This window comes from Homalodisca vitripennis, chromosome 2, assembly GCF_021130785.1.
Source record: "Homalodisca vitripennis isolate AUS2020 chromosome 2, UT_GWSS_2.1, whole genome shotgun sequence".
NCBI classification, from domain to species: Eukaryota; Metazoa; Arthropoda; class Insecta; order Hemiptera; family Cicadellidae; genus Homalodisca; species Homalodisca vitripennis.
The window spans coordinates 119,330,392-119,353,050 of NC_060208.1; the positions used below are offsets into that span (position 1 = coordinate 119,330,392).

The 22,659-nt window shown below is 32.2% G+C and overlaps 1 protein-coding gene across 1 annotated transcript in view; it reads right to left on the reverse strand.

The window, feature by feature from the left end:
* The window catches only part of LOC124354655 (thrombospondin type-1 domain-containing protein 4-like), a 533,801-nt gene that overhangs the window by 210,880 nt on the left and 300,262 nt on the right, over positions 1-22,659 (reverse strand). Inside the window, exon 5 of the mRNA XM_046805280.1 lies at positions 18,363-18,511. Coding sequence (XP_046661236.1) covers positions 18,363-18,511 — 149 coding nt within the window. The remainder of the gene's footprint in view (positions 1-18,362; positions 18,512-22,659) is intronic.

Consider the following 22,659-nt stretch of genomic DNA (forward strand, 5'->3'; position numbering starts at 1 on the left):
ATTATCATCTATATATCAGTTAATTAACCCATTGGCCTACATCTACGAGTTATCTCGTAGTATGGAAAAAGGACCCGTATGTACAACTACGAGTTATCTCGTAGTTGTGTAATACGTCAATAAAAAAATCCAATACATATTATTAATACAAACAAAAACATAAAAATTAATGTTTGTTTGTTAATCTAGATTACTTTATCTATTAAAAAAAGGTTTTGTAAACTAAATAAATTACGTCATTGATGAGAACAATAAAGTATAAGCAATGCAACAGCCTAGGTCAGCTGAGAGCAGCGGACAGCTGTGTTGTCGTCTACGTCGCAATTCAGTAGCTCTAGTTGCCGGTTCGCGCTAACAAGGTTATGTTATTGTTTACGTTTATTTTATTTTGAGTTTCAAAATGAGTCAAAAACGTATAAGAAGTGATTTTGAGATTAATAATGTTTTGTTTGGAAGTGAATTAGAAGATAGTGAATTTGAGGAAAGTGTTATTGAAAGGCGTAAACGTGACATCGATTGTGAATCAGATTCTAGTGATGAAGATATTTGTGATGGTGATATTCATCCAGAAAATAGTTTTAAAATAATTGATTTGGATCTTGATAACAATGTGGAGGTAAGTTTTGGTTTTTCTTAAATTTTTTTAAGAATTTTTTAAAAATCGCAAACATTTTTATTTCATGTTTAACAAATATTTTATATAGCAAAATTAACATTTGTGCCCTATTTTCGCATAAAAGTATGTTTAATTTATAAAATAAATTAGTTTTTAAAGGGCATAAATAATGTTCAATGTTGAAAAAAATATTTGCTTTAAAAATTTATGTTTCAAAATATATAATTGTAAAATTTTTTATTAAAAATGAAAAAATTTTTCTTAAATAATTTAAATAATGGTGTCTATATAAAAGTAAGTGTAAATATGAACAATTTAGTAACAGTTTTATGTAAATATGTTAATATTTACTATTTGTACGGTTATTTATCTAAAACAGTACAATTTGTGTAATATTTGCTGGCCTAACAGGGCCCAGCACCGACAGATATGGGAGGTATGGCAATGGGTTAAAAACTTAAAGGTTCACTGTCTTGTAACTGATTAAGGCCAGTAAAAGATTTAAAAACCGGTGCAGAATTATACAAATCGCTGATTGAACCTCTTCCCTTTAACACGTGTTTGTTATCTGCCATGCATCGCTGGCTTACCCAGTTTCAGTTTGTTTTCTCTTGACTGTAAATGGACAAAATACGGCCAAAATATATACAAATTATAAATGCGCCTAAAAATATTCAGTGAATTTAAAATGTATATATAACCGTGGAGAACACTTTATTTCTTAAAATCCTTTGTAAATTTTAACACATAACATAGGTATAGTGGGAAAGGCTGATTCAATGTGAATCTTGAGTTCATATTCCTTTTATTGCAGCGAATGGGATCTGATGCTGTCACAGACATGTAAAACACCCTGCGTGGGGTGAAGAAATTAACATCGGTTAATGTATAATTTATCGAATAGTGACAGCTAATTGGCCATCGCCCGTCTCCCCCGAACCGGCAATATTCTCTTTGATCTCTTGGTTTTAATTAGTCACTCATTATATACATTATGGGCGCTTGGTCACGAAAATTAATATTTTATCGTGCAACTTTTATTTACAGCAAAAAGTTGAAAATTTTTTATAAAATAACATTTATTGAAAAGTTTAAAAAAAAACTAAAGCGTAATTTGAGTGAAAACTGAATTTTGCTTCTTAACGACTAATAATTAAAGATCGGAATCCAATTGACTTAGTTATGTAATCATAACTATTCAAATATATAAGCATCCTTAGAAAGGACAAACCGGCTGCATTTTCATTAAAATGCTTATAAGGATTAACGGTTCAATAATAATACAATAATATTCCAGGTTAAATTACATACACCTTTAAATTTAGTTTTATTATGTAATCGTTGTTGTTGTAATCGCTGTAATACATTATAAAACGTGCAAAGTATTCTAAGTAATGCACTTGAGTCTATAGTTAGAGCTTGGAGATAGGAGTCACGAAGTCGTCAGAGATATTCAATTATCATTAGGCAACATTACTGTTTCCATTTTGTACGTGCACCGAAGTGGAACTGTACGTGCGTTGTAGGTTTGCGATACATTCATTGCGTATAATAAGATAAGTTAGATAAGGTAACTTTATCCCAAAAATAACTATGCTAATTTATCATTAGTTTACGTTTATGTTTAAATTTGCAGGTAAAACTAAGAGAGATTATTTGCTTATTAGTTATGTCATGATGTGTGTACTCTAATCGTATATTTCTGTTTATCATTACTTAACGTACATTTTTATATTTGCAGGTGTAATTAAGAGGGACTGTTTGCTTTTTTAGATATGCAATAATGTGTATACTGTAGTTTGTTTATGCTTATCATTAGTTTACGTTAGTGTTTAAATTTGCAGGAACAACTAAGAGGGACTAAAGCAAATCATGCTTTCTAAGTTGTGCTATACCGTGTGTACTCTTGTCGTAGATGTTTGTTTATCATTAGTTAACGTTCATGTTTACATTTGCAGGTACTACTAAGAGGGATTGTATTTTCTTCTTAAGTAATGCTATGATGTGGTCACTTTAGTCGTATATTTTTTATGATTAGGTAACTCTCCTTTTTTGTACTCACATAATTTTATTATCAATATTGTTTAAGTAGAGAAGCCTTTCTAATACAATCAAGCTTACAATAATAACACAGAAATTGTTATATCTGCCGTCCAGGATGTTATTTTTCTGTAACATTATAAATAAAACTGGGTATTTTTCTAAGCGATTACTATATTACACCCCATATTATTCTACTGATACGTGTATAATAGAACAGTTGTGGTGAATGGACTATCTTTAGTCATAGAACAGTTGTGGTGAATGGACTATCTTTAGTCATAGAACAGTTGTGGTGAATGGACTATCTTTAGTCATAGAACAGTTGTGGAGTCATCATGGATACTAATATACAGACATATGAGAGTTTATACAGTTTTTATTTATTTAAAATATTGTCATTATTAATTGCCGCTTCAAAATTGTTACGTCTCTATAATGTCCTGAGATGTAAAGTTTTTTTTCTCAAATTATAATAAATTCCAAAATATTAAAAAATAACTGTTGTGTATTTATTAATATTGAGGAGTAATACGTAAAATAATATATCTCTACGTGTTTATATGGCACGTTAGACTTAATAAATATACAAATATGCATATGTAAATATATGTATTAGTTACATTTAAAAATGTAGACTTACATTATGTTCGATAAAATAAATAATAATCAAATGTTATAACTTTTGGTAAGGGTTAACGAATGGATGACAAACCGACACGTATTCAGAGGCACTCTACCTACCAAATAAGAAAGCTAATATTTACCTCTGAAGAAAGTTGCGAGAGAAACATTGTAAAATATCTGAGCAAGCGTTGCCCGAACTTCTGTGATGTAAAGTTGGATTTGGAACAAGTTTACAAACATTCGACTTCTGCTCCACTTATTCCATGTGTTGTTTGAGCCGAATCTCTGCCTGAAACGTCATTTGGTCTTCACAGGAAAATGCAGGAATAAATATTTAGTCTCAGTATCCACCAATATTTGCAATAAAACTACAAACCGTAGACATGTATTGAAGTAGCATTAAAAATGCAACTCTTACAAAATCCGACCCAAATACATACAATATGATTTTGTAAACTGTAATTTAACATACTCTATTGTCCTCAAATGAGTTGTTTATTTACCAAAAATACATTTTAGTTATAATAATAATTATATATGTTGTCCACCAAATAATGTAAACGCAAATTATAATATATTGAGCAATGCATTGGAAACTGTTGTCAGTAAATAAGATCTACGAAAAAAACAATAATACATTTTTATCAAATAAAAAGCTCAAGTAAGTAAAACGGTTTCAAAGATTAAACTGTAAGTTTCCCTTAGTGATAATCTGCCCAGATGCGCTCAATCCTTCCCTTCTCTGTTTTCATTAGAGAGATAATTGTGTTTTTGGTTGAGAGTAACTTTTCAAGACAAATTATTTCAAAAACAACACATAACAATAAAAGTTCTATGTTCAGTAATTTCAAATTTAAAGGGAAATATAGTCAATTAAGAAATAAATATCACTTATACTTAAAGATTATTTGTTATTAAACTGAAATTGTTCTAAAAAAGCATACTCTTTTCAGACAAAATTTTATGCCAAATAGATCATAAAAAAGCTATTGATTGTTTTACCGCAAACGAGACTCCTGCTGACACAAGTGTATTTGTCTTAGCAAACCAGTTACTTCCCAGTAACTGTTTGTAATGCCTGATTGGGAATTCTGAAAGTGAAGATTGTGTGTATTGGGGTTGCTGTAGTTGCAGTTACCAAAACCCAGAAAGATGAAATAAGTCCTAACCAGGACTTCAGAGTAATTTTCTAACTCTCACCATGATATACGTAGTTTTGAAACGATATTTCCGTTTTTACCTAAACACTAATGCAAATTTTGAGCCTACAAAATTGTATTAAAACATGCGATCTCAAGGAATTTTTTTACATAAACTGCAGACAAAATAATTTCAAATTTTAAAGTTTTCCTTGGAGAAGTTGTAATGGGGCAAAGTATACCTCCATTTAATAATTCTCGCAAAAATAGAAATTACATTAAGACTGTACAGAATCGTACATTACTAAAGAGAAGATGTATCGTTGAAAATTAAGCAATATTTTATACAAACCAGTGCTAAATCAGTTGGTAAATTGCACGATTTGTAATCAATAGATTAAGGATTAATAAAATTGTTAATACAACATTTTAATTGAGTAATATTTACTATACAATATTATAAGGTATCAGTTTTTATTACTCAAGACTGCCTAATTTAATTTTCGAAACGTACTTTATGTTGATGAAAGGAAAATATAATTACAAATCTTCATTCAGACACAAGCCGAGTTGCACGTAACTCTTGATAAGGTATGTACAACCGTGAATGATCTCACTTAATTATACTCAGCAGAATACGTTATTTATAAATACAGTGATTCCTCGCTTTGATTTCATCATGATCTTGGTTTTAGGCCAACCTATTATAATCTAGTTTAGCCTCTACACTTTGTTTGCATTTAATTTTATGAAATATTTATTTTGGCTCTGTTATTGTATTTTAATTTCCTCCTTTAAAGGACTGTAAGGACATAATTGTAGACAGATTCTGACGTTAGTCACATAAACGTAAAACTGTGCAGAAGGGAGGAGAATATTAATAAACTGAAAAAGTAGAGACGATGGGAAGCTTTAACGCGTTCAAAAGGGGAGCATGTGGTGCAAAACATGGAGCGATTCGTCACAAAAAGCACCTCATTACTCAAAAGACGCGGGTTAGCCCTGAGGCTCACAGGAGACACGTAGGATTTATAGGCCTTGTTTGTCAACTAGAGAATTTTATATAGTTACTTTACGTCCTGACGGTACCATCGATGTCAATATTGGTATGGAAATGTAAAATATTTCACTAGTAGACTAATTGTTTTATTTTTCACTGGATATTTTATTTGTAAACACGGCATGGAGTCGACATTCATCATCAATCTATGACTAATTGACTAAAGAACACGAATTATTGGCCGCTGAGCTGAAAACACGAAATCTATGAACACGTGGAGCTATGAACACTCGGAGCATAGTCTTTGGCAACTTTATGACTTTGAAGGGTGGGGAAGGAAAATCGATTCCATAATGATATATTTTTAATGAAAATAATGGGAAATAATTTTGAACGATTCGGTAAGGCGTGACAATTTTGAAATTTGGAGAAGATTACATGCGGTAATGGATTGTTTCTGGGCTTCCCATCTGAAATTTGTGATGTATTGGGGATCATTTAAATTAAATGTGTATTATTTTCCTATAAATATTGGAGAATATTGGTCCACCTCTCAGATTATATACATTTGTACACCCGCACTAATTTTCGTCTCACCTCCTATACTTAATAGGTTGCACTATCTTAAACATCTTAGTTCTACAATCGAAGCCATTCTGAGCACTGATCACAAACCCTAAGTCCACTTGAGCACCAGTTTGTGTGATGCGACGTTCACTGACGGATCTGCAGCCACACTATGTCTGTGATCGAAGTGAGTTTCCTACTCGGTAGTTACCTAGTGGTTTCAATATTTATTCGATATAATTTTAATGTTAGACATGAATCGGTTTAGCAGCAAATTGCATGTCATAATTTATTTGCTTTGTCTGTTACTATGCACAAGAATTTTATATTTCACATCTACTTTAACTTTAATTTTTAAAGTTTTGTACTGGTATATCAGATTTTATAAAAACTGGTACTAATAAAGTCGTACTAAAGACCATTTAAGATTTAATTTTAACCCCTACAAATAGATACATGTGCTTTATACATATAAACATATCAAAACTAATCATGTAAATGCTCATTTATAAAACAGTGCCATTACTATTATAAAACTATTATAATTTGCCCTTTTGGAGCAATCATACCGAACCACTTTCAGCATTATAACATGGTAGCAGGACCTAAAACTGGGTTACAAATTATTTTCGTATGGTTCTGCTAAAAATATTAAGTCTTTATAAGAAGTTACGGTTATTTTATATTTATAATTGAAATATATATAATTAAATTATAAACAAAAAACCTTGTAAAAGCCAAGTAAGAGTTTTCATTTGCGAATAAAGGCTTAATTTAGTATGAAAGTGTGACTTATAAAAATAAAACAATCCAAAGCTTAACAGTCTTAAGTCCACATAAATCAGTGAAGATTTTTCCGAGTAAAAATACCCCCTGTTATCGTAGAGTACATAGAGTACGTAGAGTAAATCATATAATCACAACGTGATTCATCATTATTTCTTTCCTACATTGGATGGGATTATTCACCTCGTAATAGCAAGTTTGGCTTTTTACTGCATATTAGCATTGTATGAGAATGACTTATAAAAGTTTTGTCTTATAGTTCCTCTGTAATTTTTCTCAAATATAGATGAAGTACAGTAGTGAATTCATCTACTCTGAACTATGTCAGAATAAACGTACTGATTCATACGTTTGGTCAATAAGGCAATACATTCTCTATTCTTATCTGGCCTCTCTAATGTAAAATGCAGCTAACAAATCATAATGTGCATGGATGTGTTAAAAATAAGTGCAAAATATGATATTCCTAACGATTCAATAGTAGTTTATTTCTTTCCACTAATTTGGTTAATTACCAATAAGAAGACTCTTGAAAGTAGCATTATCTTCATAATAGTATCAGCAATGGTGTTTAAAGTCACATCCTCCATTTGGAAATTGATTTGAAAATTTAAATTAATGCCTTTAACATTTTACTGCGTCATAATTGTGCTTGTGAGGTACAATTAAATGTTACAGAAGGTTCTATCCGTACAATTACACGGAACATGTATGGCAGATAACAAAATAATTAACATAGCTCTGCGTGTATATTGCTTTGGCGAGTACTATAGACTTCATGAGCTAAATTACCTTACAAGCCTTACATGCAAAGGCGTGACTCAGCTCTCGCTTCGTTTACAAACCTTTTACAGATTACATTAATCTGTCTCGATGTCGTTGTTGTGAAATAAATGCAGAAATACAATTCTGACTCCCGTAGGCTTCAGAGTGCTGATTTGTAATGTTTTCCAGTATATTATAACAATGTATGACTACGCTTAAGACTTTTTCTGATTTTAATACAATTTAGATTAGTAAATAAAGATGAGTTCAGTATCTAGTTGTGTTTAGTTCCTGATTTTAACAGGTAATGTTTTTATTATTATTAATTAGCCGGAATGAACACACACACACACACACACACACACACACACACACACACACACACACACACACACACACACACACACACACACACCTTTATTTATTTTCGCAAGTATATATATATATATATATATATATATATATATATATATATTGCGAATAAATATACGTAAAGAAATTAATCGTAACAATATCCTTCTACCAACAGCGCGACGAACCACTATTCGACGACACCAAGGCCCAATGGTGAGAGTAATGAGCTATGTAAGTTCGATTTCAGCATGTTTACACAATGTTGGTTAGCACATACTCCTAATTGAGAACGGTTTATTATTTTTTGCTATATATTTGAAACATGTTTATCGAAGAGTTTCATTTTAGAGCAATAGTATTATTTTACAAACAGTTTTATACAGGGTGACTGCCGGGAACCGGACGTATTTTAAATGAATAGTACAACCTTATTTTATATAGTAAAATAATTTAATTATTGTGGAATATATATTGGTGAAAACATACCATTTCAAAAAACATATGTTTTATGGAACCTTTTATCCTAGTTTGGGTTTATTTCTTAAAGATGATATCATGCATGTGATGGCCGTTAACCTGGATACAGGTTTCCAACCTCTGGAGAAAATCATTACGCACTCTCATCAACATGTCTTGTCCAATCAAATTCACCTCTTCGGTGATTGCATCTTTTAGCTGCAATAATGTTCGTGGTTTGTGAACATAGACACGAGCTTTCAAATACCCCCATAAGAAATAGTCACAGGGCGACAAATCTGGTGACCTCGGCGGCCACGGCACGTCACCAAAACGTGAAATCAACTTGCCAGGGAACATCTTCTTTCACAACTCGCATCGATGCAGCGGCAGTATGCGCTGTAGCCCCATCTTGTTGGAAGTAAACATTTTTCACGTTTATTCCTCGCCTCCGAAGTTGTAGCTTGAGATATGTTTTCCAACATATGAACATAGCGTGCAGAATTCACTGTCACTGTGACTCCATTTTCCTCAAAAAAATACGGACCAATTATCCCAAAGTGGCCTACAGCACACCAAACCGTTACTTTTGGAGAGTGGAGTGGTTTTTCATGAAAGTTACATGGATTTTCAGGAGCCCAATATCGTAAGTTTTGTTTGTTCACTGAACCGTTTAAGTGGAAGTGAGTTTTCGTCGCTCATTAACATCATTACATCAGGATTATCAGTAAACAACACCTGCATACGTACTGCGAAATCTTCTCTTTGTCCATAGTCCCTCTCTTTCAGTTGCTGTACCACCTGTATTTTATAGGGATGAAATTTCAAATCTGATTTTAAAATTATTCTGACAGAATCGCGCTTCATGCGTAGCTCTTGTGCGTGTCTTCGTGCAGAGCGACCCGGGCTCCTCATCAAAGCAGTTCTCACTCTAGCGATGTTGTCTGGTGTTCTCACTGTTCTTGCTGGACCGGGTGGCTTTTTCTTTGATACTGTTCCTGTTGTTCTGAACTTGTGCACCCATCTTAGCAATGTATTCCGGCTTGGAACCGTGTCATTTCGCGCAATATTAAAGTGGCGTCGGAAGATACGCTGTGTTTTGATAACGGATTCGCCATTTTTAATAAATGTGTCATATGCAAAAACACGATGCTGAACTGACCACTGATCCATCGTGACTAAAATGGTAAAGCTCACTCAAAACAATGACATAACCTCAATCTCCCTAGAACGTGTAACAACAATGTAACAGCTGTTGCATATTCGTCCGGTTCCCGGCAGTCACCCTGTACGTTGTCTGCTGATTGAGTATAGTTCTTAAGCATTTTGTTTTTAATATTTCGGATCCCAAACGTCTAAATATATCAAGAGATGAGTTGGAGCAGTAGGCCAGTATTTTCACACAGTTGTAATTAATTCGTGAGCCGAGATTCTTAATCTATATGTTTTCTTTCAACCTAAGTCGTGAAGTATATTTATAATTATTTTGTTTTTTCTTTATAATTAAACATTTTGTTATTTGAGAATTGTATCCACACATTATGTTTAACCTCACACCTTTCATTCGGCAATTAATTAAAAATTGTAATGAATGACTGAAAAATTCAAATTTGTAAACTGCATGTAAAGTTTAATTTAACACTACAATGAGTCCTTTTTTGTAAATCTGAACCGTTAAAGGGTTCACGTATGAGATATAACAAAGGAATTAACACGGCTCTAGTGTGTATGCTGCTTTGGTGAGGAGACGTCATGAGCTAAATTAATCACAAGCCTTGCATGCGAAGGCATTTCGTTGCGCTCTGCTCGTTTTCAAACCCTTTACAAGATTTCATTAATGTATCTCGCTGTCATTGTTATGAAAATTGTACAAAACAAATGTTTGAATCCAGTGCGCTGTAAGAATTCATTAACACTTTTGTTTTAATACGTAAGTATTACGATTTAGGTGTTACCACATTACAGTTATCAAATATTGTGCAAGAATTGATAGAAATATCTATTGCAAACGCCCTTATGACGGATTTTGTGTGATACTTTTGGTTTTTTCTCCAATCTTGACCCTCAGAATGCTATACTACCATAATCTAAATAAATATAAACTTATACGTATGCATTCGTATATACTTATGCAATATAGTGCAAGCTTGTGAAAGTGATAGTTGCCGTAATTTTTACAATACCCAGACTTAACTTGGTACAAAGGCAGTGCTTAAACATACCTTGGATAATTTCTTTCAGTGTTAAAAAATTAAAAGTTTCAAGATGCCGGACATTCACATTCGATCAATAATTTTACCAATTCGCAACATAAAGCCAAGAAGATACATGTTTAAAGTATATAATTATAAACAAATGAAATTGTTTCACTCTTTTAACATATATTTTAAGATTTTAAGATGGCGCTCCTAAAATTTTGGAAAACAAATGGTTATGTTCAGGTCAATACGCATCATAGAGAGAAACGTAAAAGTCTTTGATAATTTTCAGGTCACATACAATAACATTTGTTTTTAAATTTTTCTTATAACATATATCTCGAGAGATTTCCAGATCACGTGTGTACAAAATATAAACCGCCAGATTGAAAAATATTAAAACCCCGGATTAGATACAGCTTGAAATTTCGGCAATCACACATAATACTACAATTCGTAATACATGCATTGGCTTAATCCCATCTTATAAAATGCAGACTGAATGTTATTAAAACCAGCACCAAATACAGATGGTGCTGATTTTGTGTACAAACGTATGCAACAATGAGTGGTGTTAAAATTATTATCGCACACATCCTGAGGTTTCGTTAAATAAGTACGCAGTTCTCGGATTCTTCAATTACTTCAAATCACTTATCCAGGAACACAAAATATGTTATTAACTCACTTTAACTAACGTATTATATATTAAAGTGTGATCTCTAAATTACAGACAAATGAAAAAAACAACTTATTTTGAAAGTTTTCTATAACAGAAAAAAGTTTATTTGTAATAAATGTAAAACAAAAAAAGTTATTAATCAATTAAAGTATTAAGATTGGACAATTGATTATGTTGGATTACCAACAAACCGTTGCACATATTTATAATCAATAACCGTTTATCTTCTTAAACAAGGATGAATAATTGGTTACCAATAACAAATTAGGCATCATAAAAATAAAAAAGCCTTGTTTACTTATAAGTATTGATTTGTAAAGTACCTAAAGATTTGAACAGATTATATATGTTTATACTTTGAACGTTTAGAACAAGCATATCAACATTTAAAGTACCCCTTGGTTTTATAATAAAATAAAATGAATTCATCACATTAAATTTCAAAAATATTTTATTTATAAATTACTGATCTGCTTGAAACATTCTATACAGGCTACATATCTATACAAATCTGTCCTACTTTTATTTCCATACGAATATATTTCAAAATTCAATGTTTAGCACACAATTAGTCAAGTTTGTATTAGATTAAAAATAAATAAAATATATATATATATATATATTATATATATATATATATATATATATATATATATATATAAAACTATATATATATAAATAAACAGCTCTTAACTGCAAGTTTAGTTAAATTATTAATCCAATATAACTCACGAGACCTAATAGCGTGATGAATAAAGCAATTTTTACACAATCTTAGAGAAAAACCCAAATTGGTCGCCTCTATTTCCGGTTCTATTAATTATCCGGCGCGCGTTCTAAGTTTGATGGGCTTCCGCTTTGTGGATTAATTTGAATCCTCTCCTTAATTGGGGCGGATTTGAGAAACTTGGATGGAATAACAAACAGACCACGATATTTGGCGTCTTCCGCTCGTATCTTAACTTGACGCCAGATGCATAATGGAATTGTGAAAGAATTAACTAATCAAAAGGTTTAACTAAAACTATGAACTATTTTTCATCTTTGAATGAAATTGCTGCTTTCTGTGAGAGATGCCTCATTAAGGCAAGGCAGTACCAAAAACACAACACTGTTAAGCAGTAGGTTGTTATTTTAAAAACAGTTCCATTCATATGAATATTTTAAGTGCATTAAACCTTAATTTAACTATTTCTGGAATTAGTGTATTTATTTATTAGTTTGAAAGAGAATGCTTTTAAGATGTAAAAAGGGATTTAAATAAAATCTCAAGAAATCATAATAATATATTTAAAAAATTTCTGAATCATATTCATAAACAGTTTCATTTTAACGGACACTTTAATGTTGGAAATTAAAAATTCATGAATGTTTGGAGAAAATATCTGTGAGAGAAAAGAGATAATATACCTCCCGGCACTGTTGGAGGAAAGGTGGATTTCATGTGCGGCTTTCTCAAAGTGTCAGATTGAAGATACAGATTGAATACATGTGGTTTCTTTGACACTAATTTAATAGCTGATATTTTACAATAGTATATTTAACATTTTAAAACAAAACTATCTTAAAATGTTTAAAAACTATCCAACTCGTTATACACATATAGCTGCTTTAAAAAGTTATAGTCTAGTAAACATATATATTTTATTTCTCTATGACATTAAAAGCTAAGTAAAAAAGCGCACATTTGTAATGATTGAACTTAACTGTCCAAAGTATGTAATATGAATGGAAAATAGATGGTGCAGAAGTACACAATTTAAAGAAGTAGGCTTATCATTGGTATTGTTTTTTATTCGCTTTAGATGCATAATAATATTAAAGTTGACCGAATTACACATATTTACAGTAGTATGTCAAAAACGTTCTGTAGGAAATCCCATTTGTGACATTCTTATACTAAATAATATTTGGTTAATAAGTAATTTACGTACACCAATTGTTGGCGATATTGCTACAATGAAGGTAATTGGAAACCGTATAGCACAATGATTAGTTGACACAGAAAGCATCGAATGTGAGGATTCCCTCTATCAACATGATCATATTTTACTTGCAACTGTGTGTTATAATGCATTGAATAACATTGATTATACCTTATAAGATATTTTTGCTATAGTTTTTACACGCATTTTACCTTCTTTATACACTCAGTAGGCCTAATATGTGCCGTAGTCATTTATAAAAAGCAGTTTATAATAGAAACTAAAAATGACAAAATGATATTTAAATGTAACATTATGGATGATTAACACCGTCTGAATAAATTACGATCGCTGTAATAAGCGTTGTAATTGACAATGATGTTACAATGTTCAATGTAGGTAATGGGTGACCCCTAGATACTGTGTAAGACCCTACATAAAAATGTATCTAGACCTACAAATAAACTGAATTAAATCTAATTTGGGCTATAATTCAGTCTACCACAATTGGATTCTTAAAGCTGTATGTTTAATTTAATGTAAATATATAACATTTTGACTGTATTTACATTAAAAATTATAATTCTTTTTTGACCATAGCTTAACAAAGTTATAGCGATGATACCGTAACAGGGATAGCTCAAATCATGTATAGTAACTAACTATGAAACTACGTAAAATATTTGTAATTAATTTGTTGCAATATTCAGTAACTTTGGAAAAATATCGGAAAACTATAAATTCATAAAACTGTTTTATGGAGATGATAGGTAAAATGTATATTGAAGCAAACCATTGCGTTCGTTTCAATCCTAAGTGTCCCCAAAACAACTTTACTTTATAATTTTAATGAATTAAATATATAACTGTATCATATATAAATACAAACTTAGATGTTCATGTTTAAATTAATGAATAAAAACAACTATTACACTTTTATACATTAAATATTTGTGATTTTATGACAAAAATAGGAGTAAGGTTTAGGCAGGAGTGAAGAAAAATTACTAGCGTTACTATGTTTGTTGTTATTAGTATTTAAGCCAATGTGTATTAACGCTTATAATTGTATATGCATGTGTTACGAAAATTTAAACTTAATCGTTGCTACATAACCATATAAAAAGTTCATTCACTTATTTACACCATGAATATATTTAATAAATCAATAAATAACAATACTGTAAAAACATGCTAGTGAAATAATTAAAACATAATATACTGAATGGTGAAAAGTGTTCAAGATCGTGTACGACACTCAGCGGAAACTTCATTAATTCATGAGTCGTATGTGGAACGGCTAAGTAAGCAAGTGGAAGTAACGACCTGAGTGCACAATGCCAGCTGCAGGGTTGGTAGCAGTGGCCCAGCTGCCATCTCGGACGAGACCTTCATTAGGCAGGTGAGTTAATGAGTCCAACCCGAGACTCGGACTGCCATTACTCCTACTAGTGCTACTCTACTTCAAGTACGTAGATATTATACTCAATGGTGAGGAGTGTTCAAGATCGTGTACGACTCTCAGCGGAAACTTCATTAATTCATGAGTCGTATGTGGAACGGCTAAGTAAGTAAGCAAGTGGAAGTAACGACCTGAGTGCACAATGCCAGCTGCAGGGTTGGTAGCAGTGGCCCAGCTGCCATCTCGGACGAGACCTTCATTAGGCAGGTGAGTTAATGAGTCCTACCCGAGACTTGGACTACCATTACTCCGATTAGTGCTACTCTATTAATTCAAGTACATAGATAATATATGTTAAATTGCAAATTGACATCAATGTCAAGATAACACATTCACCTTGGAACATTGCTGTCTAGATAAACATATATTTCAATTAGTTTATAACGGGAATTTAAAGATAACAAATAAAATCTGTGTGCCTTGGAGCAGGAATGTCAAGATAACACATTCAGCTTGTGTTGGTATTAGCATGTATAAAAAACATATCTGCAAGTATATAATAGCACAATAACTTTGCATCAGGAATTAAAAATTCTTGCTTGGAGCAAGGAAATTATTTAAGCAGGACTGTGAAGAAAGGTATGTTTGAGGATAGGTAACACACTAGTATCCCAAATACGACAGCTGTCAATACTTTTTACAACAAAAATTCCAAAGAGCACAAAGTGATTGAAATTACTCAAGTTAGAACATTATATACGTATCGTAAACAGCAGGGCCATTAAGGTTTAATATTCGACAGGTATCGTATATTGGACATATCTGCAGCAAGGGTATTCGTTCATAATATTCGGTGTCGTGAATAGAAAGAATATCAAGATAGAATATTCGTCTGGTATCGTAAATACCAGCTTTGTCAAAGCATTACATTTGTCTGGTGTCGTAAATACCAGCTTTGTCAAAGCAGTACATTTGTCTGGTGTCGTAAATACCAGCTTTGTCAAAGCAGTACATTTGTCTGGTGTCGTAAATACCAGCTTTGTCAAAGCAGTACATTTGTCTGGTGTCGTAAATACCAGCTTTGTCAAAGCAGTACATTTGTCTGGTGTCGTAAATACCAGCTTTGTCAAAGCAGTACATTTGTCTGGTGTCGTAAATAGCCAGAATGTCAAGACAGAATATTCGTCTTAAGTAAACAGCAGGGCTGTCAAACTTTCCTTATCCCTTCTTCCACTTGTTAAACCTGCTGAGAATGACTTGTCAAATATTTTCTTTACTGGATAACTACTTGCGTTACGGTGTATTACAAAGAAGGTGTATTATTATACTGCAACATCAAACCTATGTTTTAGCAGTCAATCACCATCACTCTGCCCAGTAAAAGTATAAAACGTTATTGTGAAAAAATCTTATTCAAATAAATTAAAATAATTAAAAATAATAATAAATAATTTTTTCCCTATCTATGTTGCCGTACCTCATCAACAAACATAAATTCTAGAATGGATGTTGTTACTAATTGTAGTCCTGGTACTATTTAAAGTAGATGATCGAATGAATGGATTACAGTAGTCCAGTGACCAAGGATTAAGTTTCTGTATCCGTTTATCTCTAATAGCCGTGTGCTTTACAACTGCACCGATTGACTAACATATTGTCATATTAGATGGGGTCCAATGACGTTGATTATTAATTTTAGTAGAGTAATAGGCTATGTGTGTTCCACCTTTCATTATTCCATAAGACGGTGATATTTTAATATACAAATCATTAAACGGTTCAATAAGGTCCGGAACCTCTTCGCAGTTTAAATGATGTATAGAGAATATTCGCAGTTCAATAGTTGTATGGGAAATATTCGCAGATCAAAAGTTGCATGGGGAATATTCGCAGTTCAAATGTTGTATAGGGAATGTTTTGGGGTGCACTGATTTGTCTAAGAATTTTACTACTCTTAATAGCGTAGTTTGTACTCATCAGAAGTATTTCTACAAATCAATTATGTGTAATATTGCGTTCGTGTTGTGAGTCAGTTGCCATTCTATTACAACTTATATACGATAACTCGTGTTATGGATTTGTTCGTTTAGACAGGTTTAGGATCGAATTAATAAAAACCAATATCGTTGTACCTTACGCACGAACACGAGCATCAAGTCAAGTGAAATTTAGGATAATTTTAGAAAGATCTATATTTTTTATTTGTTACGTATTACGTATATCTATTACATGATCAGACTTTTGGCCCTAAATGGGTAAGGAGATTTATTTTGATTTTCAACATAAATGTTTGGATTATTTATCCGTGTAGGTTATAGTACCAACAAAATTCAATGAGATGCATAAGAATATATGCGAAAGACCACAAATCATATCCGAATAACTCATCGCGTCAAAACTTGCATGCTCTATAAAACTTTAAAAGATGTTTCTTTGTAGTATAAAATATAATTTCATGGATGGATTAATTTGTTCTACATTTGTATGTTTTATATAAAATACTCAATGGGCTGCCTGCACTGGATAGATAGACGTCGAAGATGACGTATAATCAAGAGACTACTCTTTTGATTGGCCAAAGTATTTGACGTACCCCTGTAGCCGTGTAATCATATCACGTGACATCATGTGAGCAGGGACAGCGTCGCTTCGCCCTCGGCCGGCAACCGGCGTTCCATAATGTAAATTAAGGTGAGGTGTATCTCGATCTCGTTGCTAGTTTTATGCCGGGAACATGTCGCTTAAAACTCTCTTTAATTTACTCACTTTTAAATGTATTTCAAAGATGTAATTCTAGAGTGCGTGGATAGTTCTCGTGTCTATCGTTTGACGTTACTTGTTTTGGGCCAATCACATTTCGTTTATACTCTATGTAATGCTCGTCTTTCGCTAACATGGACAGGTGTGGAATCCGTGTAATATAATATTCTTACTTTTGGTGCCGGAAGACAAAAATATGTGCGAAATGTACTCTTATGTGTGCAGAGTATGTACTCTGATTTCATTTGTAAATGTGCTTATAGAAAGTGTGAAGATCCTGTGACAATCATTTGGGAGGATGAGATATCCCTCGGCCATACCGTCTTGCGTGTTTCAGATGTTGTATACCTTAATGAGTGGCTTCATTCCTTTATTTAACCCCTATCTTTCTATGTACACCTTCCCAATTCCTATACGCACTTTTCTTAAATAAAAAATATTATAATTTTTGTTCTTAAATTGTTCTTGGAATCATATAATCTTAACTCTTTAATTCGTTCAATTTACAAAAATCGTGAGGAAGGAATTACTTGAAATATTGTGATAGACTTTAAATTGCTCAAATAAATCAGAATCAATAATGTAATATATGTCTCATTGTTCAATATTTTTTATTTTATTGGTAAATTTGCTACAGTGTATTATGTCTTGTTAATGGCACTTGAGCAAAATAATTATGTCTAGGTTTTTGTATTTCTTAAATACAGCAAATAACCAATGGAGTTCGATATTCGAGAACGGTGTCTATAATGAGAATTTTGTTCGCACTTGAGAAAATAGTGGGATATTCGAGAAAGATCTAGTTGTCAATTAATCGATAGCCACATATTGTGTAAAACATTCAGATTCACGCAAATCACGTTCCTCTATCTTCCACCATCAGTTATAGTAAGTTTTGATAAATTAGAATTAATTTCGTTGGAGCACAGCATAACCCTAAGATAAATTTTAAATATTATAAATAAGAGTAAGTATTATAAGTATAACACTTGTTAAGAAGTTGAAAAATACTTGTTTCACCTCAGATAATATTGCTGGGACTTACCTTGCACTGTCCTGCCACGCAGATCCAGCGGTCAGTGTCATGTCCGATGATGTACCCTCGACAAGGCGTGCCATCCTCAACAGTAGCGTTCAGAGTAGCATAAAACCGGAACCCGCGAGCTCGGCAGTTCAACGCGCACTGATTCGGCGCTGCAACAAAAAATAGGTTTATGAACTTCACACATTATCCTTAGTGCAAAGAATTCATTAACTGGCTGAGCATTAGCGAAGCTTATAACTTGAGGGACTGTCTGTCCTATGTTGATATTTAAATAATAACAAGATATATTAGCAGTTACCCGCGTCTTCACACGCAATTTTCAAAATCGAAGGGCGTAGGCTTCTTTGCGTAAGCATTTATGATGTAATATGATGGACCACAATGATATTTCAAACTGAATTAGACATATCATGTAAACATTATTTCACTATCTATGGTTAAGAGAATTAATTAAAGTATCAACTTCCACCTGTAACTTTACTTTGTCATCTAAAGTATTTGGAGTAAATATAGTTAAGTTTGCTTTGTGCCTCGCTCAAGAAATTATTTACCTACATAAACTAACTTCGATTAAAAACTACTTTCGGCTCTTTCAATGTACTTTTTGTTAAAGATTTTTGAAGTTCTCTAGTTACAGTTTGCCTTTTTGCTCTGGTGAAGAAAATATATAACTTACTCCCGACTGAAACGTTACTGCTGTCAAAAAGAGTCAGCTACGGTGAACGATGTTTCTGGTACTACAAGTGATTTTTATTTTTTACAACGAACAAGAAATTAGGTGCAAACGTAAGCTTAAGAAGGCTGACTACTTTGGTAAAAGAAGTTCTATATCCGTCACTTGTGTTTTGCTTCTGCTATTAGGGTAAGAATGTGCCATCCCTTTACTTTTCCTTTACCTACAGTAACTATTCAGTTCATAATGTTAAGGGAGCCAACCAGTTTCGATTACCTTATGTTTCACAGCTTTGATAAACGAGGTGGGTTTTGTAACAGCGTTTAAATAATGTTTCCTATGCATTAGATGGTTTATTCGTCACTGGTGCAATCTAAAGTAAAAATCAGATAGCAACTTTGTCTTTGTAATCTGAACTACATGAATGATCAACCACAACAGAGTTATTTAATATTGCGTGAAATTTAAATCTAAACAAATGTATCTGCTTCCTTGGTGAACTTCATCGAAACATGTCAACAGGTGTTTAGTATGAGTTAAATTTGGATTAGGTGTCGTAAATATAATGATTATTTTCCCAAATTCATGAATATTCCGGGAATCTTTTCCTATTTTTATCTTCATCAAAACCTTCAACGGATATGTTAAATAAAGCATTATTCGAATTGGTCCAGCGGATCTGGAGATAAGCACTTAGCAACACATAGTTTCCTCACTTCGAGAAAAGTGGTTAATTGACGATTCGAAAAAAATCATTGATCTTTATCTCTTACTTATAATGCTATAGTAAATACAAATTAGTTCACTTAGACCTGTAATTATTACATATTTTATTTACGTGTTATTTGAAATAATAAATCAACACGATGCTATCATTCGCACTTGTACATTGATTTCAGAAGTAAGTGTAATGCATACCAGGCTTTATTGATATCAAACACATTTTTCATTAACCTAAACACATAAGCAAAATACGTTTACCATATTTTTAACAAGCTACGTTGCAGGTTGCATGATTACTAAATGCGTAATATTTAGCACAATTATTACGAAAAGGATCACAAATTTTGTAACATTTAAGAGGTCTTCTGAAAAACCTCAGAATCTACATTTTCCATTTGGAAAATGAATTATTTATTTTCTATCCATCTAATTGTCTCATTCAGTGAAAGTTGAGCCACTTTATATGTGATAATTGTCTTATCTAAAGTTCGGTCCCTTATCCGTAGATATATTTCTTTAAAATGATAAACATTGTTGAGGCCTGATAAAATAAGAAAATATATTAGGATTTCCCACGCGTTTTTAAGATCACTGACGTAAAATTAATAAGATCTATTTGGAAATTTAATATATAATAATATAATATATTGTCTCTAAACGGTTACGTCTTCTAAACGATTCATAAACTTGTGACGTAAAACAGTTAGCTTCTCGGGAGAATAATGAGTGCCAAACTTGTTTATAACCACATTGGAACTTTTACTGTTTTCATCAGAAAGATTGAAAATGTTGAAAACTTTCTTACCCTTTCTCCAAGATCATGTAGTAATAAAGAAATTCCCTTCAATCAATCCCGTTGTTAAGGTTAGTTGCAACTAAATAAGCTTCATTCAATAAATAAATAATAAAACAGTGTTAAATAGCTAAACTTATTTTTCATTACAACAATTACAATTGATAAAATAAACACTGAGCATATCAAAATGTGAGATTTAAACATAAACATAGGATATAATATCAACATATTTGTGATACTTCCCTCTATAACGGAAGTCTTGTTTGTACCTTATTTTTGATCAGTTGGTCAATCATTGAAAAGTCAAATAAAGTTACATATTGGTTTTAAGGATATGAAACGCTGGAAACATCAAAATTAGGCAATTACTGTAAACATGGTTTTTATATAAATATAGATTGCACTGAATGAAGTGTATTTTTGTGAGCTTAATTGAACAGATTAGTTTAAAAATGATTTTAGTACGGGAAGAGCTGACGAAAGTGTATCAAAACGTATTTAAACGCCCATAAAATTAAGTAGAAGTCGATGATACAAAAGTAAAACAATACTTTGTAAAAAAACTTGTATTAAGAAAATGTTAATATACACTAAATTAATTCTTTGTTTTTTAAATCTAATTATTACTCCTTTGTATATAAATATCATATTAATAAAATATATATTCCATTTTGAAGGAATTTCCCAAATTAAAAATTTACAAATACATCATAAAGACCTTTAAAATTATAATATTGGAAGATGTTATTTATGAAGTGAAACATCAGAAACGGTTCGTCCGGCTTTATTTTTCCAGTTTAGGTGTATGTACTGGACCAAGGTGCAAACAGAAAAGAACTGCAGGATGTAACTATAATACAGTTGGGAATTAACTCTATAAACAGTCTTACTTGAATGTCTGAGAGCGGCAGGTAAACAAGATGGGACCTGTAAGTGGCTTATAGCGTAATACCCTGTCTACACCAGTGTACCGAACATACCCACACACTGGAGTCTCTGGGCTGGCAACACTAATACCCTCTGAATATCTGTGAGTCAAGTGTCGTGGTTTTGTTCACAGCAAATAACGTCACTCTAGTAAATAACGTACTCTCAATTTTTGAAAATCTTTGAGCAACTAAAATGTCTTAGTTGAAATGTATGCATATTTTATATTCTTTTATATCATATATGTAACACGGGTAGCTCCATAGCAAAGAACAACTAAACTTGACTTTCTATCTACATAAAATATTAGTTCGAAGGTAATGAAATCTGATTGAAAATTTGGAATAATTTACGTTAAGTGAAGGCTTTAAAACCTTAAGTCCCTTAGTTAAAGATTCAGCTCATAATAAATTTAATGAAAACATTGTTTGAAAGGAAAGAGGTTTTATTAAGACAAAATATTTGATTCAAAATAAAATTTACCACTTAGTGATATCAATAATATAGCATATTACCTCGTTCATTGTTTTAGAATTGAGTACACCAGGATCTATCACTGTGGAGAAACTCTTTATCCAGGACTGTGAAACATGCACATACATCATTCTGTATTTTGTTGTTTAATGTATATTGTTAATGGACTTCCTTTTTTAGCTATCAAAAGATTTAAGTCAGCGGGATTTAAGTCAGGGAAGTTTCCGGTCACCTCTAAACCATTTTGTGTGAAGAATTTATTCACTTTTTTTGGATGAGTGGCAGAGTGCTGAACCTGTTTAAAAATGCCCGAACGCTCTGGATGCATTTCTGAAGCAACGATGTGATTCTGGACCGCACTACTTCAATATATTTATGTATATTCAACATTCCATTTACTGGTACCAGTGTTCCAATTTTATTTTGAGGTATTTCACAAATTGGGCAACGCTTAGGAGAGACATTTTCATCGACAACTCTGCGCACGTGTTACACTCTCATTTCTTGCAAAAAAAATTAATCTTTTACATAATCTTCCTTTGTCCAATATTTGTATTTTCTTGCCCAGTTGAGACGTTTTTCATCACGACTTCAGTCAGTAGTTGGTAGCGAGCTGGTTGACCCTCTTCCAATAAGCAATGACGGATTGCAGAACCACGAATTTGAGTTCCTATGGCTGCAAAATCTTTTTGAAAGTCAATAAA